This window comes from Tripterygium wilfordii, chromosome 14, assembly GCF_013401445.1.
Source record: "Tripterygium wilfordii isolate XIE 37 chromosome 14, ASM1340144v1, whole genome shotgun sequence".
Taxonomy (NCBI): domain Eukaryota; kingdom Viridiplantae; phylum Streptophyta; class Magnoliopsida; order Celastrales; family Celastraceae; genus Tripterygium; species Tripterygium wilfordii.
Genome location: NC_052245.1, coordinates 383,966 through 411,616, shown reverse-complemented (window position 1 = coordinate 411,616; position 27,651 = coordinate 383,966). Strand labels below are relative to the sequence as shown.

At 38.6% G+C, this 27,651-nt stretch overlaps 6 protein-coding genes across 8 annotated transcripts; 5 read left to right on the top strand and 1 right to left on the bottom strand.

Moving 5' to 3' along the window:
• The first annotated feature begins 1,254 nt into the window (after positions 1–1,254).
• LOC120015332 (calcium-dependent protein kinase 28) lies at positions 1,255–7,143 on the top strand. Its single transcript, XM_038867709.1, has 12 exons — positions 1,255–2,112; positions 3,254–3,384; positions 3,575–3,616; positions 3,784–3,895; positions 3,994–4,072; positions 4,267–4,436; positions 4,891–5,017; positions 5,151–5,266; positions 5,357–5,464; positions 5,611–5,673; positions 5,894–6,067; positions 6,605–7,143. Exons 1-12 carry the CDS (start codon positions 1,702–1,704, stop codon positions 6,767–6,769), a joined length of 1,698 nt encoding a protein of 565 aa, XP_038723637.1. The 5' UTR covers positions 1,255–1,701; the 3' UTR covers positions 6,770–7,143.
• A 3,345-nt stretch (positions 7,144–10,488) lies between these two features.
• LOC120015266 lies at positions 10,489–13,042 on the top strand. 3 transcript variants are annotated; one of them, XM_038867613.1, is made up of 2 exons: positions 10,489–11,293; positions 11,396–13,042. In XM_038867613.1, exons 1-2 carry the CDS (start codon positions 10,891–10,893, stop codon positions 12,880–12,882), a joined length of 1,890 nt encoding a protein of 629 aa, XP_038723541.1. In that variant the 5' UTR covers positions 10,489–10,890; the 3' UTR covers positions 12,883–13,042. The 3 variants fall into 3 exon arrangements, with proteins under 3 accessions (XP_038723541.1, XP_038723540.1, XP_038723539.1); XM_038867612.1 differs by having other exon boundaries at positions 11,366–13,042; XM_038867611.1 differs by having other exon boundaries at positions 10,490–13,042.
• Positions 13,043–14,330: 1,288 nt separating this feature from the next.
• On the top strand, positions 14,331–16,808 carry LOC120015366 (ferredoxin--NADP reductase, leaf isozyme, chloroplastic). Its single transcript, XM_038867769.1, is given in 10 exon segments — positions 14,331–14,588; positions 14,667–14,907; positions 15,201–15,334; positions 15,455–15,533; positions 15,615–15,649; positions 15,651–15,707; positions 15,829–15,906; positions 16,078–16,140; positions 16,221–16,455; positions 16,557–16,808. Coding segments are annotated over 10 exon segments (1,095 nt in total). The 5' UTR covers positions 14,331–14,483; the 3' UTR covers positions 16,625–16,808.
• A 326-nt stretch (positions 16,809–17,134) lies between these two features.
• On the top strand, positions 17,135–18,272 carry LOC120015368 (cold shock protein 1-like). Its single transcript, XM_038867771.1, has one exon. The coding sequence runs from the start codon at positions 17,202–17,204 to the stop codon at positions 18,006–18,008; it is 807 nt and encodes a 268-aa protein (XP_038723699.1). The 5' UTR covers positions 17,135–17,201; the 3' UTR covers positions 18,009–18,272.
• A 3,593-nt stretch (positions 18,273–21,865) lies between these two features.
• On the top strand, positions 21,866–23,381 carry LOC120015367 (thaumatin-like protein 1). Its single transcript, XM_038867770.1, has 3 exons — positions 21,866–22,182; positions 22,286–22,946; positions 23,021–23,381. The coding sequence occupies exons 1-3, from the start codon at positions 22,110–22,112 to the stop codon at positions 23,280–23,282; spliced, it is 996 nt and encodes a 331-aa protein (XP_038723698.1). The 5' UTR covers positions 21,866–22,109; the 3' UTR covers positions 23,283–23,381.
• Positions 23,382–25,239: 1,858 nt separating this feature from the next.
• Positions 25,240–27,472, bottom strand: LOC120015364 (pentatricopeptide repeat-containing protein At2g15690, mitochondrial-like). Its single transcript, XM_038867766.1, has one exon. The coding sequence runs from the start codon at positions 27,360–27,362 to the stop codon at positions 25,608–25,610; it is 1,755 nt and encodes a 584-aa protein (XP_038723694.1). The 5' UTR covers positions 27,363–27,472; the 3' UTR covers positions 25,240–25,607.
• Positions 27,473–27,651: the final 179 nt, after the last annotated feature.

Genomic DNA, 27,651 nt, shown 5'->3' with positions numbered 1-27,651 from the left:
TGCTTAGTAAAACACTAGAATCCCTGTGTTTAATCCGACATAAGATCATGTGTTTTCTTCACAATCTTGATCAGAACTATCATAAGACATGCGTTGCAGCCAGAAAAATCCACATCATCGTCAAGAAAAGTCAAATATGAACGAGAGAGGGACAAAACCAGCAAATCGGTGGAAGAAAACACCATATCTGAGGAGAAAACCACAAGATCTAGAAGAAAAATCAATAAAGAAAAGAAAAATACTTTTAGAGTAACATCTGGAGAGGAGGAGAAGCATCAGATCTCGATTCCTTCTGGTACTGCCATGGAGAAATGAGAGCTTTTAGAGAGACCATTAGAATATACACTATGTGCTACGTAGATATACAATTCTTCTGGAGTGTTTTGATTATATTAGCTCTCAATTAAGTTGGGTTTAAAATTACACTGGAATTAGTCAAGTATGACCAGGTCTTCAAGCACCAGTAAGTCATCTCCCAAAACCCTTTTTGAAAGCATCAACGACCAACTACTGGGTCTGGAATAAATGTTATATGCCACTTATTTGGTATCTTTGCACAAGCTGTATATGACATGTTACTTGAATCAGATGCAAAAATATGTGGTGTATATATATATTCCTACTATCCTTTTCAGTATATATATGTAACAAATTATCATCCTCCTCGGCAGATTCATTAAGATCATGAAATTGAATATCTTAATTAGTATTTTTTTTATATGTTCCTGTTACATTAAGAATGGTCTATGTATCTATCTATTTTCTTAATATATAAAGTGTTAATTATGTCATACTTATACCCCAAAAAGTCGTGATGTTCTGTTTTGTTTTCTATTTGTTGTCGGTATCTAACAAAAAAAATCTCATATTCACATTGAGAGTTGCTATCTTGTTATCTTGTCTTAAATTATTATTAGGAATTGATAAATTATGTTTCATATAATCACTTTGATTATCGAATAGAAGGTGAACTGATCATCAGATGGTAAATTTATGCGTGAAGGAGCATGAGTTGTAAACTTATGTGTGAACGGATCCGATGGCTTGAGTTTAGATTTACATGATCATATCGGATCTTAAAAGAGCATACTATAGCGAATGTTAAAAGAACAAATTTGTATGGTGTGGTAAATTTACATGATCATAAATTACCAGCTTTGTCATTACATATTTAAGGACATAAAAACACAGCAAAGAAAGAATCAAACACCATCATGTTTATATATATTCTCCACATTGCAGAGTTTTCGTCAACAAAGACTTGGTATGAACTCATTATGTATTGTGTTGATGAGATCAATCGAAGTTTGGAAAATAAATCGGATCGGACAGCAGGTCAATCGATGCGACAAATAAGTAAACAAATCCACTTTTTTTTTCTCCATCTTCTCCGTCCAATAAACGGACAAAGATCAAACACCCAAGAGTTTTCTGTCTCAAATGCTTGTTATTTATTCAAAAGCTCTCTTTTTGACCACCTGCACCTGATCTGACTCTCTCTTTCTTCCCGTCTTCCTCTTATCTGCACCTCCCCTTCCTCTTTTTCTTCCCCACCATTTCTCTCTATTTCATTATTAACATCCCGCATTTATATCTATACATAATTGTATACGTGTATGCATTTTATATATATAGACGCAGCTTTTGATCAAGAAGCCTTAAATATATGGTTCTTGATCTTGAAAAAGCTAGTTGGATATCATGGGTCTTTGTTTCTCTGCCAGCAAGGTTAGTGGCTCCAATAGCAACACCCACGCCGCGAACCACCAGCATAACCGCAAAAAACCCGTTAAATCGACTGTGTTAACGACGGTGAATGATGCAAATAAACGGCAACAACAGAGACAAAGACTACAACCAGCATCACAACATGGGAGGAACAATAATGAGGCCCAAAAACAGCCGGTAAGGGCAAAGGACAAGGGTAATTCGAGGAAACAGAGTGGGAGTCTTCCGTGCGGTAAGCGCACGGATTTTGGGTACGCGAAGGATTTCAATAAGACATACACGATCGGGAAGTTGTTGGGTCACGGCCAATTTGGGTATACCTATGTTGCCACTGATAAGGCTAATGGGGATCGTGTAGCCGTGAAGAAGATTGAGAAGATGAAGGTAGTCTTCCCTTTGTGGAAATGGGTTTTTGTTGGTCTATTTGTCTTTATCCGATTGGTGCGAATTTCCTTGATTAATTGGTAATTGATGAATCTGGTTTAACGCCTATTGGCCTTTTGTTGTTAGTTAAATTTTTTAATTGGGTGGGTGATGACGAATTTCATTGAGATGTTTATGTTTTCGGGTTAATAGCTCTGAGAACAAATTGAGTTTGTAATTAGGCAATATTGATTTACTTTTTTTTTTCCCCTACAGTGACTACGGATTATGTTTGTGGATTCTGATTTTTGTTAATAGTCTTTTATACTTCAAGGATAGGATTCCATATCTGTTTAATTGAATTTTGATACTTCTGTTTTTTTCTTCATAATCTGCGGATGAAATCCTACCTTGGCTTGAATTTTCATCTTCGCCATAGTAAACCTACACATTGTGGTGTTTGATTGTTCACTTTTAACTTTATTGGAAATATTTGTGCTGCTAACCACATAACAATAATTATATTACATTCCTTTATTCCCAGTTTTGGTTTTCTTGATAATTTATTGTGTCGCATCTCCTACATTGCTAAAATCAATGTGAAGGTTCATTGCTTTATCACACACTAGTTCAAGATTACATTCATAGAAATGTTTTCTCACCGAGTTTAACAATGTTCATTAGTTCTTAGCCTTTCTAATTTGTACTTTTTTTAAATATAAAATCATGTTGCTCTCTGTGAACTGAAATGGTTCAACGCTTAAAAAGTTATCAACTCTGAAGATTGAAGAGAAAATGAAGTGTCTTCATCATTGATTTATAAATTGGTACACAGAGAATGTTCTGATAGGGCATGGAGATTGAGGTTGTGCTCTATATTTTTCCTACTAATGTCACCCTTTAAAGTTTATACTATAAGATTTGCTATTTCAGTACTTCAGTAGCTTGGTTCTTTTCTACCCCTTTTCCTTTTCAATGTCTTTTTGGCGATAGATGAAGTTTTTGTTTCTGTGTCCTGTTCGCTTGTATATTATATTTATTATGAACGATTGAAATCTATAAAATGGAACTTCTATTTTGTGCTTTTAGACCTTCAGAAACTTTTTCCTTTTCTTTGGAATTTCTTTTTCGATGTCTCAAACATTCTTCACTTTGTTGGCAGATGGTTCTTCCTATTGCCGTTGAGGATGTCAAGCGAGAGGTCAAGATTTTGCAAGCTCTTACAGGCCATGAGAATGTGGTTCACTTCCACAATGCATTTGAGGATGAAAATTATGTGTATATTGTTATGGAGTGAGTTTTTCATTCCAATCTACTTTTTGTGACTACTGCCTGCTTCAATGTTTGCTTCCCATTGTTCCATCTCGTTATTTTTATGTTTACTTGATCTTTATTTATTCGGTAAAAGATTTTCTTCAAATACCACTTGTTTCTAATTCTTCATGCTTTTATTTGTTTAACCCATATCTTACTGGTTTATTAGGTTATGTGAAGGTGGCGAATTGCTTGATCGAATATTGGCCAAGTAAGAGTTTACTTTCTCTGAAACTTCATTGTTCTTGGGCGTGGCTGCTGCTCAATTCTGATTTTACTGTCAAAACATAATGTTTTTTCTTTTTTTTGTTTTTCAAGCATTTTGGTTTTAGGGAAATATTATAAATTAGGACATTCTGTTTGGCCTGCTTGAATCAGGAAGGACAGTCGTTATACTGAGAAAGATGCAGCTGTAGTTGTACGGCAGATGCTCAAAGTTGCAGCTGAGTGTCATTTACATGGATTGGTTCACCGTGACATGAAGCCAGAGGTATGTTCAAATTTTATTAGGGGATGCATATAAATAATATTGTCCTCATGTTTTTTGGGCTGATTGACGCTGGTTCTCTTATACTTTGTCTTGTCTAGAATTTTCTTTTCAAGTCAGCCAAAGAGGATTCGCCTCTGAAGGCCACGGACTTCGGTTTATCTGACTTCATAAAACCAGGTATGTTCATTTCCATGCTTTAAAAATGTTGCTAACACGCTAGAAACACAATTTGTTGGACTATTTTAGAGGGTAAATTATACTTTATGCCATTTTTTTAGGTATATGATGATATTATGCTCCTGACCAAGATTCCTGAAGATTTTTGTTGAAATTTTCAAACTTATAGAATCATATATTTCCCCTAAATGCAGGCAAGAAGTTTAATGATATTGTCGGCAGTGCTTACTATGTAGCTCCTGAAGTATTGAAGCGTAGGTCTGGACCTGAATCTGATGCCTGGAGTATTGGTGTTATTACCTACATTTTACTCTGTGGAAGACGCCCCTTTTGGGATAAGACTGAGGATGGTATATTCAAGGAGGTGTAGTACAAATTCCATTCAAGACATGCTCTTTGTTTATCTCTAGTCTAGGACTGAGCATTGTAATTTCATTTACCTTTAATCTAGTAGAAATTTGGCATCTCACATTTTCATCACTAGATTGAATGAATGATATGTCAATTGCTAATCTAAGCTCCGCAACATCTTCAATACATCGTTGATAAAACTCCCTGGTTATTATGCTTTATCATCTTGTGGACAAGATGGCGATCTGGCTACCTTTCTGATTCTCCATTAGTTCATTTATGTCTTCAGCCTTTTCATTACCTTGATTTGTTATCGTTACTGTGATTATAACTTGACCATACCTATATGTAAGCCCATAAAATCTTTCTTAAGTAATTGGATCTCAATATCTTTTTGAATGATTTTCTACTTTATTTTGTCAAATTTTTTTTTTTTGGAACTTTATTCTGCTGCCAAATGTATGTAGGTTTTGAGAAACAAGCCTGATTTTCGCCGCAAACCATGGCCAAGCATTAGCAACAGTGCAAAAGATTTTGTGAAGAAACTACTGGTGAAGGATCCTCGAGCAAGACTCACTGCGGCTCAGGCTCTATGTAAGTGATTTGATCCTTGGGAGACATATAGACTAGTTAATATAATGAACTATAAGTATGTATAGATGTTGTTATTGTTCCTAATGTGATGTAATTTGTTGGTTCAAAGGTTTAATATGTTTTTAACTTCCAGCACACCCGTGGGTTAGAGAAGGAGGAAATGCTTCTGAGATCCCTATTGATATATCAGTTCTGAATAATATGCGGCAATTTGTAAAGTACAGTCGTTTGAAACAGTTTGCTCTAAGGGTAAATAACCTCCTTTGTTGGTTATATTCAAGATAGAAGACATAATATTTTCAGTCGACCATAATTTCTCCTTAATTATTTGGTTTGCAGGCATTAGCTAGCACACTTGATGAAGAGGAGTTAGCTGATCTCAAAGATCAATTTGATGCAATGGATGAAGATAAAAATGGTGCTATTAGTCTTGAAGAGATGAGACAGGTAAACCCATTCTTCGCATTTACGATAAGATCCACCTAAAATGTATTTATCTATGGTGCATTTGTTCGCCCCTCTCTCTCTCTCACAGACGGTTTCTCTCTCTCTCTGTTTTTTTTTTTCTTCTGATAATGATAATTTCAGTGCAGGCTCTAGCTAAAGATCTTCCCTGGAGATTGAAAGAATCACGTGTTGCAGAGATTCTTCAAGCGGTAAAGCTTGGATTGTTTTTCATTTACCATTTTGCGCATCCCCATGCCTATGAGTTCTTCTTTTGATGATAAATCGTTTCAATGCTACCTCTTCGCTTGCCCTCCTTCCTCTTAGTTTCAGGAAATGACATGCACAAGTCATTCTACTTTTCCTTTTGGTTTTTGGACATGGCCTATAGTTTTGAACGCCGTAACAGTGTTGTTTATCTTCTTGATGTAGATTGATAGCAATACAGATGGATTCGTAGATTTCTCTGAGTTTGTTGCAGCCACTCTACATGTGCATCAGTTGGAGGAACATGACTCTGAAAAGTGGCAACAGCTGTCTCAGGCTGCCTTTGAGAAATTTGACTTGGATAAAGATGGTTACATAACTTCAGAGGAACTAAGAATGGTTAGTAAGTTACTTGTTTGCCTTTTATTTTCCCATGCCAAAGAAACAAGGTCAGGATGTTGGCTTGGTAGAACAAATCATTCCTCTCATTTCCTCTACCGCATTTAGGCAATGTGTCTTTGAAGTCCCAAGACAATATTTTGTTTGTACTTTATTTGTCATAATTATATTTTTGGAATTTGATGGAACTTATTGTTTTGCGGCTATTTTGAGTCAAATCACGTGGCTATGGTTGGATGCGTGACATGATGGCTATGTGATCTGATTTTTCAGTTCTGGCATCATTCTTCCGAAGTATTCAAATGGTAGGGCTTTGGAACATCAACTCTAATTTTGAGATGTTGGGTTATTGGGTCTGGTGGAAATATAACAAACTTAAAAATCACTTAGTAGTAGTGAATTCGATGATATGCAAATACTTTTTCTCGGACTTGTTAATCATCTGTAGGGAGTTGAATGTTACATTGTTTTTTTTTCCCTGCATCCGTCGGCATCTTATAGTTCTTCATTACTCACTGGAAGTCTGTTACTTTGCAGCACACGGGTTTGAGAGGCTCTATCGATCCGCTACTTGAGGAGGCTGACATCGACAAAGATGGAAAGATAAGCCTTCCTGAGTTTCGCAGACTTCTAAGAACTGCAAGCCTTGGTTCACGAAATGTGCCTAGCCCATCTAACCATCGGAACCCTAAGAAGCTGTAAATTAGAGCTGGAACTTATTGAGATGAGTTAGAAAAACGGAGGGCTCGAGTCCCTTCGTCCCAGATGTTATTTATCTCAAGGAGCGTGCTCGACCCCAGCAGGCCCTTCCCTCCCTGACTCCCTCTCATGTTCAAACCCCCCGGTTTACATAGTGTTCTGGAATAAAGAAGTATGGGATCATGGGTTTTCATTTAGGACCAAGGTGTTAACCTCAGAAATAGGAATGGCTTGGGCTTTAAGGGGTGATGGGTTGTAGTCAAGTGTACATTGTTGATGGAGTGTGGCCGTGGGGGACTTTCATGGCTGTGACCTGCGATTTGTATTCCTTGAGCATGACTATTATTAATCCAAAAGTGTTGTGTTTCTACTCTTAATTCTCATGTCAATCAGTAGGCCAACCCATAATGTTACTATTGAGAGGACCTGCACCCGCACTTGCACTCAAAAGTTACTGCAGTTTTAATCACACACAGCCCTTCTGTGTCTGTGTCTATTGTCTGTGGGACTTAGACTTGGGCTCGCTCATGGCTCTTGTGGGCCTATTATTCAATGTAGAAATAGGCCTCGAAAGCCCAAGAGCAATTTGTCTGGGCCTCCAAAGTCTAATCCTAGATTGGGTCATTTGCTTTGTAACTGCGAATTGGGCTCAAAGTGTTCGATTGTAGGCTTCACAGAAGTGCCTATTTTCTTCTCTCTTTGTTTTTTTTTTTTGAGAAAGAAATAATTTCATAAAACGGAACTAAGAATTAAGAAACAAACTCGGCCGAAGCCAAAGACAGAAACTGAGGAGGACATTTCTCCAACCACACATTGAAGCCCTCTAAACTTTTCCCCAACCTAGCAAGATGATGCGCCATGCACCTTGTTCCTATCTCTACCAATGTGAGTAGATGAACATACATTAGAAAGCCTCATTTGCAGCTTAGTTTCTGCTATGAAATTCCCTATAGGTGGACAATCGTAAATATCAGATAGAAGTGCCTGAACTACATTAGATGCATCCAGTTCAAGGTAGAAGCCAGTGAAACCAGCCTCCGTCGCGGTTCTTAAAGCACAACTAACCTCCAAGGTTTCTGCTAGCATCGGATCAATTAACCAAGCCAGGGAATCTCGCCATCAAACTTAACAGAAGTGCATATTAATTTTCAAACATGCAGAGAAACACGAAACACATGTGCCACCTTTTCACTGTAGTTTCACCCTCTCTATTGGTAGATGATGCCAAATGAACAAAATCCTGAAAAGTGATTCAGAATATCAGAAAGTGCTTTATTTGTCCTCAATTTCTTAATGTCCCTTTCTAGCTATTCTTGAAGTTAGAGATACAAGTTTCTAACACGTGCATGCAACAATATATACAAGAGCCTAGACTCCACTCTAACTGTCCAACATGATTTGCCTCCCACATCAATATATGTTTAGTTCTTGCTCCAACTTTTGGATAAATAACTGATTTTATTCTCTTTTTTTTTTTTTTAATTTTTAAACCTGAAACGATATCATACAAGTTTGTCATTTGGACGTTCAATATGAGTCTAAATGCGGGTTGTCAAGCCCGTAAGCACAAAATTTTCTGACTGGACAACATGGTAAGTCGGGTTAAAACCTTGCGTGTGAGTGCGTGACCCAAACGATGTTGCTTCTGTGAGAATTGAATTCATGAGCTCTCGAGTCTATGCGATTTGATCCCCGAGTCCATACGATTTTCACCCCAACTGAGAGATTCACCAATTAAGTTATCATGCAAGTAGTTAAATAGTTAATTTACTAATATATGCTATAACGCTAATTATATATCCTCTTTAATTCAAGGTATACATTTGTTTTCTTATCAAGCAATGCGCAACATCAGAAACTATACATACATAGTTTTCTATATATAGCTATATACTATTAATTATAAGTAGTTTCATGAAACCAGCCTCCTCTGGGAGCTTCGATAATTCAGGGAACACATGTTTATGGCGTACATTCTTTTACTTGAAAGAACAAGAGTCGGTAAAAGAAAGATAACTGGAATGACATAAAGAGTGGGTACTTGTCTCTCTTTCTCTTAATGTAATATTATACGTTAATGTTCCAACATTTTTTTGTTTCCTTTCCAATTCTTCACATTGAGCCAGATCTTGGGGGCTTCCGGGAAAGACGTATTCAGTTGACAAAGCTAGTACTATATACATATATATATGTACACACCAACATACATTAATTGCATATATATATAGATATATTCAGTGTCAATGAACCCAAATTAAGCACATGTTTGATGTGGATGGGATGGCCAACACATTTTTGGAGAAATATGGTCTGAGGGTGGAAATTATGATATAATTCGATTATTAAGACAATCGTAATTAACAGTGTAAATCGCACGGCTAACTTGAAATGGTGCGTATTTCAAAATGACATCTTAATGTTATTTTGGTCTTTTGTTTTATTTTTGTCATATGCATCGATTTTATTATTCTTTTTCCTTTCACATTATTTTAGGGTTTTTACATTCATATTATTTAAGGTTGGTAACCCCTTGGGAGGGCAATCCCTAGTTTTGACTTTTGATTTTGAAATAATATTAAAGAGACGAGCTAGTTATCCTTCTTTTTTTCCCTCAATTTTTGACATTCGTTTGAATTAACAAGGTGTTGGAAGTCTTAATCTTAGCATTCATGATTCGAATTAACAAATTCAAGTAGGGCATTTATTCATCACGCTGCCCTCCATCACATGCTCATGTTTATATAGCCTTGGCTATCGATTCTTTTGTGATTGATAAGCCGAACGAAAGAGAGTAACATAATCTTCTAATACATAACATGCTCCAATACCCTAATATTCTAGACGTACGTCACAATTCATAAATAGTAACCCTAATTTTGTCTTTTATTCCATCCTTCCTTGTTGTGACCTTTTTAATGTAAAGCGATTAATTTGGCTCTTTCTCTCTCTTAATTGTGACAATAAATTCAATAATACAAGTATTTTTTTAGCTTTTTTCTAAATACCTAATTGTGAGTTTTATTTTGATTATTTTGCAATGTTATTATTACGAATTTCACATCCCTTAAAAATGTGAGAAGGAAATGCAAAATATAAGTGAGGCCAAATTCTATAACTAATAACCATTTTTCCGGAAGCTTGGCCACCGGACCTGGACCAGCAGCAGATTGGTTGTTGGATAAGGTCTCCTGCCTTTAGTATGGATTGCAAGTAATGCCTATGGGATAATTATAATTAAAGTCAACAAATGAAAAATACTAGATTACTTAGAGATGACGCAAGAAGCTAACATCACTAGAACAAATTATTATTGGTTTTTAAGGTCTTATGTGGTACCGGGATTGATTCGGTCGTTGCCTTAACAACGTGTAAGTTTATTGTCAAATCTAATATCCGAGGAGCAACACATGCCCACAATTATTTAAAAGTAATTATTTATGGTTATAATTTCATTTGACAAGTAAATGGTATACCGATTGATGGAGCTAGTCCATCATTTGATGATCCCACCAACCTTGTTACGTGGTTGGCACCACCATGGAATTATTGTCAACTCTTAATTCAATTCCCAATTTTTTTAAAAATTATTTAGACCTAACAGGTTAACATGATTTGAGACCTAAAAAGTAAAAAGTAGAGAAATGTTTTCTTCTTTTATTTTGAACCCTTTTTTAAAAGGATTGCTAATTAGGGTTTGTCATGTTCATTTATGTTTTACAAGGGTATATATTTATTTGTTTATTTATTTACAGTCACCGGCGACTTTTCATTTATGAAGAGGACGGAAGCTGTCAAAGTAAAAGCCATGGCACCCCCAAGGCAGAGGAAAGCCGCGTTTGACGACCTTGTAGAAGCCATCCTCCACGAACGACTCTTCCAAATTCTGCACACAAACACAAATCTCACTATCCAACAAAACACCCACCTGAACTCCTACGCATCCGCATATATTTCCAGCTCATCTATCGACTTTTTCCTCCATTTCTTCCGTCCATCAAGTCCAGAATCTATAATTCTCTCTGTGCGGCCTTTTGATCTGTGATTTTGGGTGTGTTGTTAGAAAGGCTTGATCTTTGGGTTTAAGACAAGATTTGTGGGTTTTGGTTTGGTCTGCTGTGTGATCCATGGCGGACTTAGTGAAGCAAATGTTGACGAAGCCGATCCAATGCGCGGACCAGGTGGTGAAAGCTGCGGATGAGTCCTCCAGCTCGTTTAAGCAGGAGTGTGCGGAAATCAAATCCAAGACAGAGAAGCTGGCGTCACTGCTTCGACAGGCGGCTCGTGCCAGCTCCGAGCTATACGAGCGGCCCACGCGCCGGATCATCGACGACACCGAACAGGTTCTCGACAAGGCCCTCTCGCTTGTCCTAAAGTGCCGGGCCAATGGCCTTATGAAGCGTGTATTCACTATAATCCCGGCTGCGGCGTTTCGCAAGATGTCATCTCAGTTGGAGAATTCGATTGGCGATGTTTCGTGGCTCTTGCGAGTATCGGCCCCCGCCGAGGATCGCGACGACGAGTACTTGGGTATGCCTCCTATTGCTCAAAATGAGCCAATTTTGTGTCTAATTTGGGAACACGTTGCCATACTTCATACAGGGTCACTTGATGCGCGATCTGACGCTGCAGCTTCTCTGATTTCGCTCGCGAGGGACGGTGATCGAAACGGAAAGTTGATTATTGAAGAAGGAGGGGTTCAACCACTTTTGAAATTGGTGAAAGAAGGGAGACCGGAAGGTCAAGAGAACGCTGCGAGGGCAATTGGATTTCTGGGTCGTGATCCGGAAAGCGTCGAACACATGGTACATGCTGGTGTTTGTTCAGTGTTTGCGAAAATACTTAAAGAAGGTCCTATGAAGGTTCAGGCAGTTGTAGCCTGGGCTGTCTCTGAGCTCGTCGCTAATTATCCTAAATGTCAAGATCTTTTTGCTCAGAACAACATAATTCGGTTGTTAGTTGGTCATCTTGCGTTCGAGACTGTTCAGGAGCATAGCAAGTACAACGTTGTCAAGGCTACCTCCATCCATCATGCTGTGGTAATGGCAAGTACTAATTCCAATTCCAATTCCGTTTCCGATGCTGATGGTAATGGCAATGCTAATACTGCCAAAAAAAGGGTCGTCCATGATGATTGGAACCATAGGATTTCCCATCCTAATGTGAAACAGACAAAGCCTCTGATGCACGATGTGGTCAAACGTACTATGGCAATGATGGCTGTGCCTAAGCCACCAGTGCAACAAGGCAATGGTACGACCCAAAACAAGAATATCAAGAACAATGGTGCGGACAACGTGAAGCAAAATCATCAGCCAAGCCATTCACTTTCTGGGCATAGTCTTAAAGGGAGGGAATCAGATCCTACTATCAAGGCCTACATGAAAGCTATGGCAGCAAGGGCACTTTGGCAACTCGCCAAACGAAACTCGCCTATTTGTCGCAGCATCACTGAATCAAGAGCACTCTTGTGCTTTGCAGTTTTATTAGAAAGAGGGTCTGAAGATGTCCAATACAATTCTGCAATGGCATTGATGGAGATCACAGCGGTGGCAGAGCATGATGCTGATTTGAGAAGAGCTGCATTCAAGCCCAATGCTCCTGCTTGCAAAGCTGTTGTTGATCAATTGCTGAGAATCATCGCCAATGCTGATTCCGACCTTCTAATCCCTTGCATGAAGGCTATTGGGAATTTAGCTCGAACATTTCGGGCCACCGAGACAAGGATGATTTCGCCATTTGTTAGTCTTCTCGATGAGCGGGAAGCTGAGGTTACGAGGGAGGCTTGCATTTCACTCACCAAATTTGCCTGCACAGATAACTATCTCCACCTTGACCACTCCAAGGCAATTATAAGTGCTGGAGGAGCAAAGCATTTGATCCAACTGGTCTACTTCGGAGAACAAATTCTTCAAGTTTCATCATTGATTCTCCTAGGCTACATTGCGTTACATGTCCCGGATAGCGAAGAGCTCGCGCAAGCTGAAGCGCTTGCAGTACTAGAATGGGCATCAAAGCAATCCTTCCTGACACAGAATGAAACTGTGGAGTCATTGCTAGAAGAGGCCAAAAGTAGGTTGGAGCTTTACCAGTCTAGAGGTTCAAGGGGATTCCGTTGATCCCAACCAAATGTGTCAATTTAGTGTGTTTTGCAAACAAAAAAGATGAAAACTTTACAAATCTTCTTCTTTTTTTGTGTATTTAATTTATCATTAACAAATTGTGTATATAACATTAGTACTATCATGTTCAAATGCCATTTCCAGTATGTTTTTCTCCTGTTACTTAGCAAACCTTGCTCAGTTGCTCCTGCTGTTGCACTATGTGTTTTTGGTGTACTTGCAATGCACAATGAGGCTTAAGGCAGTGTCCATACCTTTCCAGTTTTGTATGTTTGATTGCAAGGCCATAGAATATCAATGTAGGCTCTACCTTGGCATCATGTAACAATGTTAGCTGGGCTGGAACAGCTAGCCAATAATTTTTTATGACCAAGCTTGCCCATTAGACATCTGATATGAAACTAAATTTGGGCCGTCAGACCTGCTTACACTAAAATTTCTCACCTGACAACCGCGTAAGTTGGATCAAAACCCAATATGTGAACACAAAGTTATCGCTCTCAGTGGAAATCCAACTAGCCAATAAGCCATCATTGGAAATACCTTTCAAGTGAATGGATCCCAAAAAAACGTGAACTAGAAATGCTGAGGTTTGGTTCTTCTGAGAATCCTTAGCCTCCATGGAATAATTACGTCTTCAAACAAACTTCCTGATTTGTGCTGATTGTGGACCATGCATGAGGGACTGCCCCCCCACATTTAAAGACAGAAAAAGACTTCATGCTGATCTTTATTGTATGTACCCTTCAATCTGCCATGATTGAGACCCAATACAATTCCCAAGTTGACAAGAACTACTTCTAATTATGTTTATGAAAACCATGCCTTTCGAACCTAACGCAAGGCCCGGACTAATCCTATTTTTAAGACGAGAAAGGGAAAGTTAGGGATCGTGTTTGGTTACAAGGATAGACTCTATTCGATTGTGAGAATAAACCGTGGTGTGAATTTTTTTTTTTAAATTTCGAAAACCAGGGAGTACAAATATTTTTCAACCACGGAAATTTTTAAAAAAATTATACTACAAAATTTTTACATTGGACAAAAAAATAGATCCACCGATCATTAAATGAGCAAAACAAACCGAAAATTATTTTTCGGGCCTAACTTTAGCCCAAAATTTTGAGCTTTCCATTATACTATTGGGGTCAAGCCTACCGAAAATTGGTTTGCCCGCCTAACTTTACCCCCATTGAGCCCATTGAGCTTTCTGTTAGATAGTTGCCCGCAAGCTCACCAACATAAGGAGACTGTAGAGTGTAGACTACAGACAGACGGACAGTAAATTTGGCCCAGACAAAAAAAAATAAAATACAAGCCTGTTTGTTCCAAGAACGGAAAAGTCAATTGTAAGACCCCAAAGGGTCCTTAGGATTTGCTAGTGTCATACATTCTTCTCTAGACTTATCCTCTCATCAACCACTGCATTGGTCTCACAATCTCCTCCACCCAATCCATAATCCAATTTACTTGAATCCAAAAAGATCACAGTTCACACCCTTTTCTTCTCTCTCACTCACTTCTCCAAAACAACCCACCAAGGCACTTGTTTTTCTTTTCCCTCTCTTCTTCCTTCTTCTTCTTCTATCATCACAGCAATGGCTGCTGCAGTAACTGCTGCAGTCTCCTTTCCATCCTCTAAGTCCACTTCTCTTCCCACAAGAACATCCATTACCTCACCAGAGCGAATCACCTTCAAGAAGGTAATAAATATAAATTTTCTGAAAATACCTTTTTCTCATTGTTTATAAGAGATTGTGATCTGGGTTTTCCTTCTTTAGTTCAATGCTGTTTACTACAGAGATGGCTCTTCTGGTGGGAGAATGGGTTCAATTGTCAGAGCCCAGGTCACGACCGAGGCTCCTGCTAAGGTCGAGAAGGAGTCTAAAAAGATGGAGGAAGGTTTGATAGTTAACAAGTTCAAGCCCAAGAATCCTTACATTGGTAGATGCCTTTTGAATACCAAAATCACTGGTGATGATGCTCCTGGAGAAACTTGGCACATGGTCTTCAGCACTGAAGGTATGAAAATTCCGTTCTTATATATGTATATATATGGAGAATTGCACAATTCTAGTGCTTAACGCATTAGTACAAACATTTATACTTTACATATGATACGCTGAGAATGTCTGGGGAAAAAGAAAGGAAAAGAGGGAAGAAATTCTGTATAGAATGATAGTGTTTGTTGAATTGTCTAAGAGAAGATATAATCATAGTCCCTAATTTATAAAAATAGTATTGGTATGTATAGTTGACTGGTTAAGTTGAAGATCAAAATTAATTGAGGCTAACTTGTGGATTGGGTGGCTTAGGGGAGGTTCCTTACAGAGAAGGGCAATCTATTGGAGTCATTCCAGATGGTATTGACAAGAATGGGAAGCCTCACAAGCTGAGATTGTACTCTATTGCCAGCAGTGCCATTGGTGATTTTGGTGACTCCAAAACTGTGAGCTCCTTGTCCACTTTGATTCACCTTTGATTTGATGTACAAATTTCCCTGCTATTGCATTTGGAGCGATCGATGAAGGCTATTCATTTGATGGTAAATACGCTCATCTTCATACAGGTTTCCCTCTGCGTGAAACGCCTTGTATACACCAATGACCAAGGAGAACTAGTCAAAGGAGTCTGCTCAAATTTCTTGTGTAAGGAATCAACTATTAATTTATCACCGTTTCATTGCGCATCATATTAATTTATGGCTCCTTCACTGTTTTCTAATTCAGGTGACTTAAAACCTGGTTCCGAAGTGAAGATTACAGGGACCAATTGGGAAGGAAATGCTTATGCCGAAAGATCCCAATGCCACTGTCGTCATGGTATTATATCATTCACTTTGCGCTTTCAAGCAAGCACAAAATCAAACATATTCTCTCATATACGCAATGCTAGCTTTCAATTGTTCTTTTTCAGTATAGTTCTGACCATTTGTCATGGCAGCTTGCTACTGGAACCGGTATTGCTCCTTTCCGCTCATTCTTGTGGAAAATGTTCTTTGAGAAGCACGAAGATTACAAGGTATAGCAGTCGTTTGAGATTTTTTTTATTCACATACGAAGTGTGTTTACTTGGAATGCTGACATATACTGAAAAGTAAAGAAAATTCCTACCTCTATGTTCTTGTAAGTACTCTTTGTTTCCCAACTGCTTATTATCAACTGAGTGATTCATCTTTGCCATTCAATATAGTTCAATGGTTTGGCCTGGCTTTTCTTGGGGGTTCCCACAAGTAGTTCATTGCTTTACAAAGAGGTGAGCCGACTAAAATTCCTCACCATCGGAATGCTTGTTCTCAAAATCAATTGTACTAACGCTTCTTGTGTGTGCAACAGGAGTTTGAGAAAATGAAGGAGAAGGCTCCTGACAACTTCAGGCTTGATTTTGCCGTGAGCAGAGAACAGACGAACGAAAAAGGAGAGAAGATGTACATTCAAACCCGAATGGCTCAATACGCTGAAGAACTATGGGAGTTGCTCAAGAAAGATAACACCTTTGTCTATATGTGTGGGCTCAAAGGAATGGAGCAGGGAATTGATGAAATAATGGCGTCATTGGCCGAAAGGGATGGTAGGACCAATGAGCGGATCAATCTATCTGAAACACTAAACCAAACTTTATATGAATTGTGCTTCTAAATTGGTTTTCTTATTGTATTTTTAATTTTTCAGGCATCAATTGGGTGGAATACAAAAGGCAATTGAAGAAGACAGAGCAATGGAATGTGGAAGTCTACTAATGCTTGATTACATTGTACAAAATATCACCCCCCCCCCCCCACCCTCCTTTATTTTTGTTATTTCAAGCATGTTTTCCACTCCCAATGTGTAGATAGCTAATGCTGGTGTAATTTTCTTTAAAATTTTGTTCTTGGTAATAAAGAAGCAGTTGTATTATCTATGGCCTCTTGATCATGGGCCATATTTATATTTGTAGACCAATTTCATGCACATGTTTCCAGTAAATACCCATTTTGGTTATCAAATATGAATCGTTTCAAATCTGTCACGAAGCTTTTAAAATGAGCTGTATCTTCCGGTGATGATAATGAATATTTACTCCATATGTTTCCCTTGATTTCTGTTTGATTGCAACACCTACTCCTAGTTATGGGACCAGACTTGAAACAGTTGGACACCTAGTTATGTGAAAAATGGGCCCATGTCAGTGGCCCATGGACTTTAATAATGTGGGCCCAACCCACCAACCGTGAAAGCCGTAGCCTATAAAAATGTAGCCAAACCAAAGCGGTTTCGCGCATTAGGGTTGTCTCTACTCTCTAGGCTTCTTCTCATCTTAAGAGATCGAGATCGGCGATGGCGCAACAGGAGGAGAGATCCGCAGGAACTGTTCAGTGGTTCAACGATTCGAAGGGATTCGGCTTCATCAAACCAGACGACGGCGGCGAAGATCTCTTCGTTCACCATTCATCCATCAAGGCTGAAGGTTATCGCAAACTCTTCGAGGGTGATTTCGTCGAGTTCCAGATCTCGCTTGGGCCAGAGGGAAAAACGCAGGCCATCGACGTCACCATCAAGAAGAACGCTGGAGGGCGCAGCGGTGGCGGATTTAGAGGAAACGAGAGAAGGAGCAATGGTGCTGGTTACGGTGGTGGAGCCGGAGGTGCCGGATGTTACAACTGCGGCGATCCGAATCACATGGCTAGGGACTGTGGCCGTGGTGGTAATAGCGGTGGTGGAGGTGGTAGTTGCTATAATTGCGGTGACAGGGGTCACTTTGCGAGAGACTGTACTGTGGGGAACAACGATGGGGGAAAGAGTTGTTATAACTGTGGGGGGTACGGGCACATGGCGAGGGATTGTGTTAGTATCAGCGGTGGCGGTGGTAATACTAGTGGTGGTGGCGGTGGGTGTTACAACTGTGGGGAGCATGGACACTTGGCAAGGGATTGCGTTAGTATAAGCGGTGGCGGTGGTAATAGTAGTGGTGGCGGTGGTGGGTGTTACAACTGTGGGGAGCATGGACACTTGGCAAGGGAGTGTAGGAACACTGGAGGTGGTGGTGGGAGATTCGAGAGGGACAGGGGGGCTGGTGGCGGAGGCGGTGGTTGTTACAATTGCGGGAGGCCTGGGCATTTTGCAAGGGAGTGTACTGCCGCCTGATCATGAAAAGAAGAGTAAATAGTACATATTTCTCTTTTTTTCTATAATATTTTGATTATCTCGGTTTCTTTTTCAGTTGAGATATACTAATTGTTTGCATGGCATCTATATTTGTTTTGTTTTAAGTTTGGGGAATCACCAGCGAGGAAAAATTTTCCGGTTTTGACACTCAAAGATGGTGGTTCTGATAAAAGATTTTCTTTTTCCAATTGTTGGTGACTTGGATAATTTTCTAATGATCTCTCTTATTATCTTTTAGCGTGACTTGATGTCTCTCATTTATACCTAAACTTTCCAGACCGATGTTATTATTTTTGTGATGGTTTGGCTCTGTATTGATATCTTATCGTTGGAAGATAACTTGATCCTCTTAACTTAGATGGAAATTCCCTGTATCAATAATCTAATATGCTGATTCCAGATAGTGCTTGTGATGTGTGGTTGAGACAATTTTAGGTACCTATTGCTCAGTGATGATGGCTTTGTTCTGGTGCTAGTTTGTAAGGGTTTTTTTGGTGCAGAAAGTTTGTAAGGTCTGGGCATCGGTTATCCTAATATGAATTGAGTTGCATTTTAATGGGGAAAGGACTACAGTAGCAGTACAAAGAATGCTTGGTTATGGGATTGCTAACTGTTCTTGAGCTTTGTTGGTGATAACTGCTGAGTTCTCAAATAATATGCAGATGGTGTCCTTGTTATGAATGAAAAATAACCATTGTTCATACAGTCTGTCTTGTTCTTCTTTGACTTGGATCTCTTATTTAACTTATTGTCTAAGCACTGGGTGCATGTTGTCACTGTTTTTTTGTTTTTTTTTCTTTTTTTCTTGGTCACTTCTCTGTTTGCTATCGTATAGGCACAATGCTAGTAACTAGAAGAACATTAGAAAATGCTAGTAACTAGAAGAACATTAGAAATGCATGAAATTGGCGTATGAACATTCTATTATATCTGGTATGTTTATAACTGGAGTACATTCTGTTTGAAGATGGTTACATTGAAGGCCTTGAATCATACATTCCATATTGGAGCTTCTCCATTTTGATACTAGACGTGTGCTGGCCATCGCTTATTGTTTTCATTTATGGGGTCATTGTTCTGATGATGATGGAAAATTTTACTTTACACATTGCTGTGAAACTTAGTTGGTGAGTGCTTCGTCCAGTGGAGAGGGCAGAGAGGTTTCTGTTTTGATATCTTGTCTTGAATTTGGTCTTTGATTTCTATACATTATTCTTGTCTTGAATTTCTGTAGATCTTTTTGTGACAATAAAGTTATGGACGAGGTAAGGATCCTTTTCCATTAGAAAAGTCGGAGTAAAGAGTGCGGAATTACCATCAGTAGCATATTTCAGGAGACTAAACTGGCAATTGTTTTTATGCAGGAAAGTCCCCTCCTCGCAGGATGCATATAGATTTGTAATGTTTCTTCTTGTTAGGGTGGGATCTGGTCTATCTTGAAAGGGACCAGCCATGAGCACATGACTATTAGAAATTTTTGCAAAGGCCTTGTAGGAATTTTTGCGGCCACAAATGAAGCTGATTGCTATGATTAAATTTGGTGTTTGAAGTTAAATGGCTATAAATCATGTGAATATTATGAACATGAACAAGTATAGAGTTTTTAAATCATTTAAATTCACCTGCTTAACCGGCGATTGCGGCTCCTCCATAATTGGATGCGTAGGAGGCGGTGCCGCTCCACCCGCAACACTAGCTGAGTTCACTCTGAACGGCACAGACGGGCTCCTCTTCTATGATGTCAGCCTCGTCGATGGATAAAATCTCCCAATGCTGATCACACCTCAGGGAGGCGGTAATTGCACAACCACGGGATGTCTTGTGGACTTGTATCTCGATTGTCCGGTGGAATTGAAGCTAACGGAAAGCATGAACGGCGAAGGAGTGGCGTGCAAGAGTGCGTGCGAGTAGGGGTGTCCACAATTGATTCGTAAACCGAAAACAAATACGGTTAGTGGCGTGCAAGAGTGCGTGCCGAAAACAAATCCGTAACCGTATTTTGGGATTCGGTTTTTTCGGATATAGTTATGATTTTAGTAAAATTTAGAATATTTTTTCAATTACGGTTATGGTTATAATCAAAAAACCAAAAAATATTAATATATATTATATAAATATCCAAACATTATGATATATATTATATATGGTATATTATATTATATAAATATCTAAACATTATATACATTATATATATATATACAAAAATTACATATTGAGATTAAAATTCTGATTATATCTTGATAACGAATTATAAATTTAGATATCAATTAACCTAATCATTACATAAATTATAAATTAAGATTGATTAATATCAATAAACCTAATCATTACATAAATGATAAATTAAGATTGATTAGTTGAAACCCATGGTGGCCTTATCATTTTAAAATTTATATAAATTAAGATTGATTATTGCTAAAGTGAAAGTGGAGAGACATCTTCATGTTTTTTTTTTTTTCCCTTTCTAGATCATATTATTCTTTTCGGTCTTGTAAATTTATTTTTCTTTAATTGTGATGAGATAATATATTTATTATCATTATCAAGAATTTTTATCTAACTTTATTGGTTAGAGTCTATCATGGACTATTTTCTCATTCTATTTGAGATTTTTTTTTTATACTTTTCCATTTCTTCAAAAACCAAAAACCAATTCCGGTCTAAAAAATATGATTATTTCGGTTTGGTTATCCGAACATATGTGGTTCGGTTATGAATTCAAAAATCTACTATTCTAACGTTATGAACACCAAAATACTCAATAATATTTTTTAATTCTTGATTTAACATAGTTTTGTGGAAGAATTGGAACCCCCTATCCTGATAATTGGTGGATAAAAGGATTCATTTCCTTTTTATCCTTATCTTTCTTTGTCAAGTTGAGCTTATTAAGTTATTATTATGATCTAAATATGTCTAATGATCTCACTACCAATACAAGTTGAGTTCAAAAGCTTACACTCAAAGACAATTTTGATGCCATACTCAATACACTTTAGAAATCTTAGGGAAGTAATTGATAAAAAGAAAGAACACAATGGGACTTTCCCAACAAAAATAAAATTAAACCCTTTACCATGATAAGGCAAAATTATACTCAATATTTCACCCCACTTTGTCATCTTTTACCAACTTTGCTTCCACACCATTTTCTTTATAATCCCATATATATATATATATACACCTATTTAGTGCTTCCTTTCTCCTCCTCCTCCTCCATCTTTTTCTTCATTCAATTAATGGGTTGTTAATGATTCAACCCTTGAAGTGGGAGACCATACTCAACATTATATATTATTCACACAACCACTCAATCAAGATTAACAATATTATCCCATTTCTTTTCATGCAAAAACAAATTTCACAGAACAAAACATGCACAAAATGTCAAAAGACAAAAATAGTGTTTTGTAGTATCTAGTGGGGATTATATGCATTCCTTTTACAATACTTTTATTAAAGAACGGTATAATTCTAAGATTAAAAATGCAACAAAAAGGGTGTTGATCAATGTTCATAAAAAGGAAAGAAAAGTTAAATCAAAATAACATTATCCATACGATGCTTTACTACTTGGCATTTGACGCAGCGACATTGATGACTGTATGAAATTTATAGAATGTACGAGTACAAATTGGTATTTGTATAATATTTTCCCCGGAAAAATGACTAATTTTCTGTTAGTGATTATTTATTTAATAGATAAATCATCATCACAATTGGTTAGTGGAGGGGACCTCCACAGGGACGTTGGCTGAACAGAGAGTGGTACTGATGTCGGCCATGGCCAGTTCTTCCCTTGTACTATATAAATACCAACACCCACTTAACCAATCACTGATATTTGATATACAGAGAAGGAGAAACAGAGAGAGTGAGGGAGAGGGAGAGGAAGAGAGAGAGTTTGATGGGTTGTAATCTTCATCGTCTTCTACACTGTTCCTCCTCTCTGTTTGCTATCTACCACTGCAAAAAGCCCTGCTTAGGCTACTGTTCTTCTTTCTACCATTCAAAACTTTGATCAACTAACTTTACCATTCTAATTCTGTCTGATTGATTGAGCTAAGAACTTTTTAAGCCATGAGTCTCTGCTCTTACATCCACGACCATTGTTGTACCCTGTTTACATTTATTCTTCTCTTCAATTCTAAAGGTAATTAATCAATCCTATCAAAATTCTCCATAAATTTTCATCTTGGTATAACTCAATTTCGCTACTTTTCAAGCTTTTTTTCTTATTCTTCTTGTGATTTCAGGTATTTCAGGTGCTACATTCAATTTCGTGAACAAATGCGATTACACTGTATGGCCTGGAATCTATGGCAGCCCCAAATTGGACAGTACCGGCTTCGAGCTCTCAAAAGGTAGCTCTCGTTCATTCCAGGCTCCGACAGGCTGGTCGGGTCGGTTCTGGGGCAGAACAGGTTGTGATTTTGACAATTCAGGTCAGGGAGTCTGCGCCACTGGCGATTGTGCGTCCGGACAACTAGAGTGCAACGGCATGACAGCCGCGCCGCCAGCCACTTTAGCCGAGTTCACGCTCGGTTCCGGCTCGCAGGACTTCTATGATGTGTCACTCGTCGACGGGTACAATCTCCCGATGATGATTGACGTGAGTGGTGGCTCCGGTACTTGCGCGTCAACAGGATGCGTGGAGGACTTGAACCGTCGTTGCCCGGCTGAGCTTAAAGCGGATGGCGGTGGAGCTTGCAAGAGTGCCTGCGGCGCGTTTGGGAGTCCTGAGTATTGCTGTAGCGGCGCATACGGTTCACCTTCTACTTGTAAGCCGTCGATATACTCCGAAATGTTTAAAAGCGCGTGTCCACGATCGTATAGCTACGCATACGATGATGCTACGAGTACTTTTACGTGTACTGGAGCTGATTATACGATCACGTTTTGCCCTAACTTGCCCACGTAAGCTCTTTTCACAGAAATTCAATTTATTATTTTGAATTTATTTTTCATCTTGGTTAATGTTGTTTATGCAGTCCAAAATCTGCAATGGACCCACCTCCCAAGCCAACAACAACAACAACAACGGATGGGTCTGGGTCCGGGTCCGAGTCCGAATCTGGAACAGGGTTCAGGCCAGTAGAAGAGAGTGAACTGGCTAGTTCATGGCTAGCAAACTTGGCCACTGGAGAGTCGAGCAATTCTGGACCTTTATGGAGCGTACAATATTCTATTTTTGTGGGAATTTCTCTTTTCCTATGCTTTATTCACTTTTTTATAGTTCTCTTTATGTATTGATAAGAAGAGAATCCCAACTATTCCCATATCTTCCATATTTTAAGGTTAAAATTCATGGAAAGCATTTTTAATTTAGAAATAGAATGTGCCTGTTTTTGATTTCTCCTTTCACATTTATGATACATTTTTAGTGTTCCTGTTCTCAAATGAAAATTCTAAGTTGATGCCAAGTATAAATAGCAATGAATAACGATAATGATACTTTCATTTACTAAAAAATGGGTGATAGCAAGTGTCGGGGTGAGATACGATCGATGGGTGAGTGCCAAGATGGTCTATATACCTCGACCAATGCCCAATATTAAAAGCATTATGTATTTATTTTAGCAAATGTTCTGGCTATAACGTATAACCTCATGTAAGTGAGAAAATGAGTAACCAAATACCAGCAAGCAATAATCCCAATATACTTCCACACTTCCTTCTACTAGAAATCAAAGCAAAAGGAAAAAAAAAAATATTCTTACCTAAGCAAAAAAGAAATATTCTTAACTTTTGTCTATCATTTTCTATGTAAAGATGACATATTCTTACCTAAGCAAAAGGGGGGGAAAAAAAAAAAAAAACGTTTATGGACCAGTTATTGACCAAATTGACTGATCCTCTCCTCCTCATCAATACCTACTTGATTGTTATAGTCAATAATCAATTATGTCACTTTTGAAAACCCTTAAAACATTTGTTAATAATGACAAAAGAACAATTGGAGAAAGAAACTCAAGTGGGTTGTGCTTATGGTCTAGTTGGGAATGAATAATTGGGGGAAACATATGACAAAAAGAGACAATATATATATATATATATATATATATATATAGTTAATTTGTGGTTAACCTTCCTTTCTTTGTTAATATTCTCCATTTTAAAACATTGAAGGGAAAATGTACGTCTTCCAACAAGAGTGTGGCACAAAAGAGGTGGAATCATAAGACATACGTGGTTGGCCTCCAATATTTTGGTGTCTGATATTATTCTTGGACGGCAAAAATCCTGCAATTTCAATGCAGCAAAAATCTCAGGACCGTCACTGTTTGTCGAAATGCCTGAGAGAGAAATAAAGCTAAAGAAGCCATTATAAAGAATGACCCAAATAGACATTGAGATGTGATTCTCCACCCAACTTGTGTAGGAAATAAGCCACAGAAACAAACCAACTTTCTTGTTTCCTTCTCCAAAAGAGGAGAGATGAATAGAATGATAGAATGTGGTTATGTGCCCCTTCAACTTTTTCAAACGTGTTAGGACCTTTGTAGTGGAAAAAAAAAAAAAAAAAAGTAGACGAAAAGGGAAGGACAATATGATGTTCCCTTATTTTACCTTCAACTTCCAGCAGCCGCAACATAATTTAATCAAAAGAGCATTGTATGGCTTTTTGACATTGTTCTACATCATCCTTTAGGTGAAGGGCCTATATCTACTCATGCATATCTCAAAGCTTTTAAATAGTTAACCAACCTCTATGCTCTCCAAGGGAGGGAAGGAATCTTCTGTTGAACGTTTCAGCGCACTCATCAACAGCGATAAGATCAAAAAGGATATTATAATAAACTAATCATTCAAAAAACAGTATCTCTATATTTTCCATTCAAAGAGATTAGCAGAACCATAAACCAGTAGGACCATACATAAGTTAGTGGAGACAGGTTAACAATTTAGTTTACTCAGATGCACCAGTTATAGATGTCAAGTGATACAGGAAAGTTCAGGGAATCAAATCTCAGTGAGTAATGCAACGAAAATAAAAGCAAATTAGAGAAAGTTTACCTTGTAATTCTGACCAATAATGGGTAGCAGTGATCTCTCTCATAGCCGGGCCAGGAGTCATCACCATTCATGAAGCACTGATGGCGCTTCGAAACTTCTGCATCACAAGTCTCTGTTACAGTGAAGTGCAAACCATTTTTCTCAATTTCCTTTAGAAACTTGTACAATGAGAAAGTTAATTCCCTCCAACAAATATATGATAAGCAGGGACATTCATTTGCCTATGTAAAAACCACATACACACAAAAAAAAGAAAAAAAGAAAACTTAGAATAATAGTACATATTAAAAATCACAAATTAAAGATGCTCTAGATGTTCTATTCAAATAAATTGTTAATTACTATTGCAGAAAACGTAGAAACATTAGCAATGGTAGCACAGAATGCGATAGATATATTTGATCAAACTAAGCAAACCATACATCACAAGCCTTCCATCCACAATCTAGCTAAATCACCAGTTCACTTTTACCCGCACAGCTTGGTGGTTTCAGCAGTTTACACAGTAGCTCCAAACATGGTAATCTCAGCGAATATGCTTGGTTAGAAACCATGATGACTTCACCAGTAATCTCCACAAGAGCATTTTCCATCTTTAAAGTGATGAAACCTTTTGTTGTCCCTAACAATCAATTCTCTCCCAACAAGCTTAGACATAATCTTAATGGCATTGTGACAGTCACCACATACACGCAGGTTTTTTATAATCCTGAGTGGTGTCCTAGCTGGAGTGCTGATCAGGCCGAATGCAATAGCCAAACGCTCACTGTGATAAAGCAAAGCCTGCTCCTTTGCCTCCTGATCAATGTCGTGAAGAACAAATCTTGTGTCTGGCACATAACTTTGTGCTTTCAAATTTTTGAACGCCTTTAATTTTTCATCATCTTTGTAAAGCGTTGGATTCCGAACCTCGCTGATCCTATGCTTCCCCTCAAGCATGCTAATCAGAGTGTATTTCTTTGGTAGTGGTGTAGAGATCTTTTTAGGATCAGCTTTTGATGGGTCAAGAGCAATCACTAGCTCCTCTGCGTGATCTTCAAGATCAACATCTCCATGAATTCGAGCATAATTCCGCAGAGCCTCCCAAATCTCCAGTGTGGGCTCAAATGGCAGTTTCTCAATATACTCCTTCACTTCATAAATATGCCCAGACTTTCCAAGAACATCTATAATCCCCAAATAGTGTTCCATTCTTGGAGAAATTCCATAATCATTTTTCATCGACTCAAAATGTATAAACCCTTCATCTATTGCATCAGCACTAGCACAAGCTGATAAAACCAGAAGGAAAGTCTGTTCATTGGGTTTCAACCCTAAATTCCTCATTTGCTCAAACATCTCCAGCCCCTCATCCCCCAATGCATTATCCGCATACCCTTTTATCATCAAATGCCAGGAATCCATATCCCTGCTTGGCATATGATCAAACACTCTCCTTGCGTCAGTCATACTCCCACACTTCCCATACATTTCAAGCACTTTATTATTCAACTGAAGATCACTCCTAAAAGTCGACTGCAAAAAGTAATCATGTACCTTCTTCGCATCCTCTAGTTGCTTTGATTTTCCACACAATTCAAACAAAGTGTAGAAACAATTAGCATCAGCCTTAACTCCCTTATCCATCACTTCAATAGCCTCCTTGATTTTCTCCACTTGGCAAAAACGCACCAAATCAACAATACTAGGAGGAGGAGGAGGAGGCGCCGCATTCACATTCTGTGCTTGATTCGGATTGATTTGGTTATTCCGCTGAATAGGGTTCTGAACCTGTGCTTGTGGATTTCCATATTCGTGCCGTTGACTCGAGTAGCTATCGGCCAGATTATTTTGATTATATCCAGGTTGAGGCTGATAGCTCTGACCCTGACTCTGTCGCTGTGGAGGAGGCGGCGCCTGATTCGGGTTGATTTGGTGGTTCCACTGATTAGGGTTCTGAACCTGTCGTTGTGGATTATTATATCCATGCTGTTGGCTCGGGTAGACATCTGGCCGATTATATCCGTGTTGAGGCTGATAGCCCTGACCCTGACTCTGGTGCTGCGGAGCCCACTGATTGGGGCTTCTCTGGTGGTCACGGTAGAGGTTAGGATCAGAGGGCGGTGGTTGCTGTTGGTGATATTGAGGCTGATGAGGTGTTTGTGGTGGCGGATACTGATTTGGGAATGCAGAGGTGCTTAGGGTTTTAGCTAGGGTTCCATTGCTGGAATAGATATTACCGAAACCGAAAACGAAACAAAAAGGGTGAGAACGAGAACGCACCGCGAAGGAGAAAGAAGAAAGTCGAGAACGCCGAATAGCCAGATGGATCGCCATGTCTGAATCTCTCTAGACGATAACACTCTACAAAACCCTGAAGATAGAGCCACACGAACGCCCTGCGGCCTAAGGCTTTGTTTGGAATATGCCGAAAATGGGTTTACCCTAAGGTTTGTTTAAGCCATCAGCCATTCACAACTCACAAGTTTAAAATATGGATCAAACAAACAACAAAGCCCATGGATATAAAAATGGGCTACATCTGGGCCTCCCTTGTCCAGCCCTTCATATATTTGTTCCAAAGCTCAATCCTGGCCATTGAATCAGGTGAAAATTTCAAAAAAGA

Coding starts and splice junctions, on each gene's coding strand:
- LOC120015332 (XM_038867709.1), top strand. CDS start 1,702: ATGGGTCTTTGTTTCTCTGCCAGCAAGGTTAGTGGCTCCAATAGCAAC. Junction 3,617..3,783: donor CTTGATCGAATATTGGCCAA/GTAAGAGTTTAC, acceptor TGCTTGAATCAG/GAAGGACAGTCGTTATACTG. Junction 3,896..3,993: donor ACCGTGACATGAAGCCAGAG/GTATGTTCAAAT, acceptor TGTCTTGTCTAG/AATTTTCTTTTCAAGTCAGC.
- LOC120015266 (XM_038867611.1), top strand. CDS start 10,891: ATGGCGGACTTAGTGAAGCAAATGTTGACGAAGCCGATCCAATGCGCG.
- LOC120015368 (XM_038867771.1), top strand. CDS start 17,202: ATGGCGCAACAGGAGGAGAGATCCGCAGGAACTGTTCAGTGGTTCAAC.
- LOC120015367 (XM_038867770.1), top strand. CDS start 22,110: ATGAGTCTCTGCTCTTACATCCACGACCATTGTTGTACCCTGTTTACA. Junction 22,183..22,285: donor TCTTCTCTTCAATTCTAAAG/GTAATTAATCAA, acceptor TTGTGATTTCAG/GTATTTCAGGTGCTACATTC. Junction 22,947..23,020: donor TTTTGCCCTAACTTGCCCAC/GTAAGCTCTTTT, acceptor TTGTTTATGCAG/TCCAAAATCTGCAATGGACC.
- LOC120015364 (XM_038867766.1), bottom strand. CDS start 27,362: ATGGCGATCCATCTGGCTATTCGGCGTTCTCGACTTTCTTCTTTCTCC.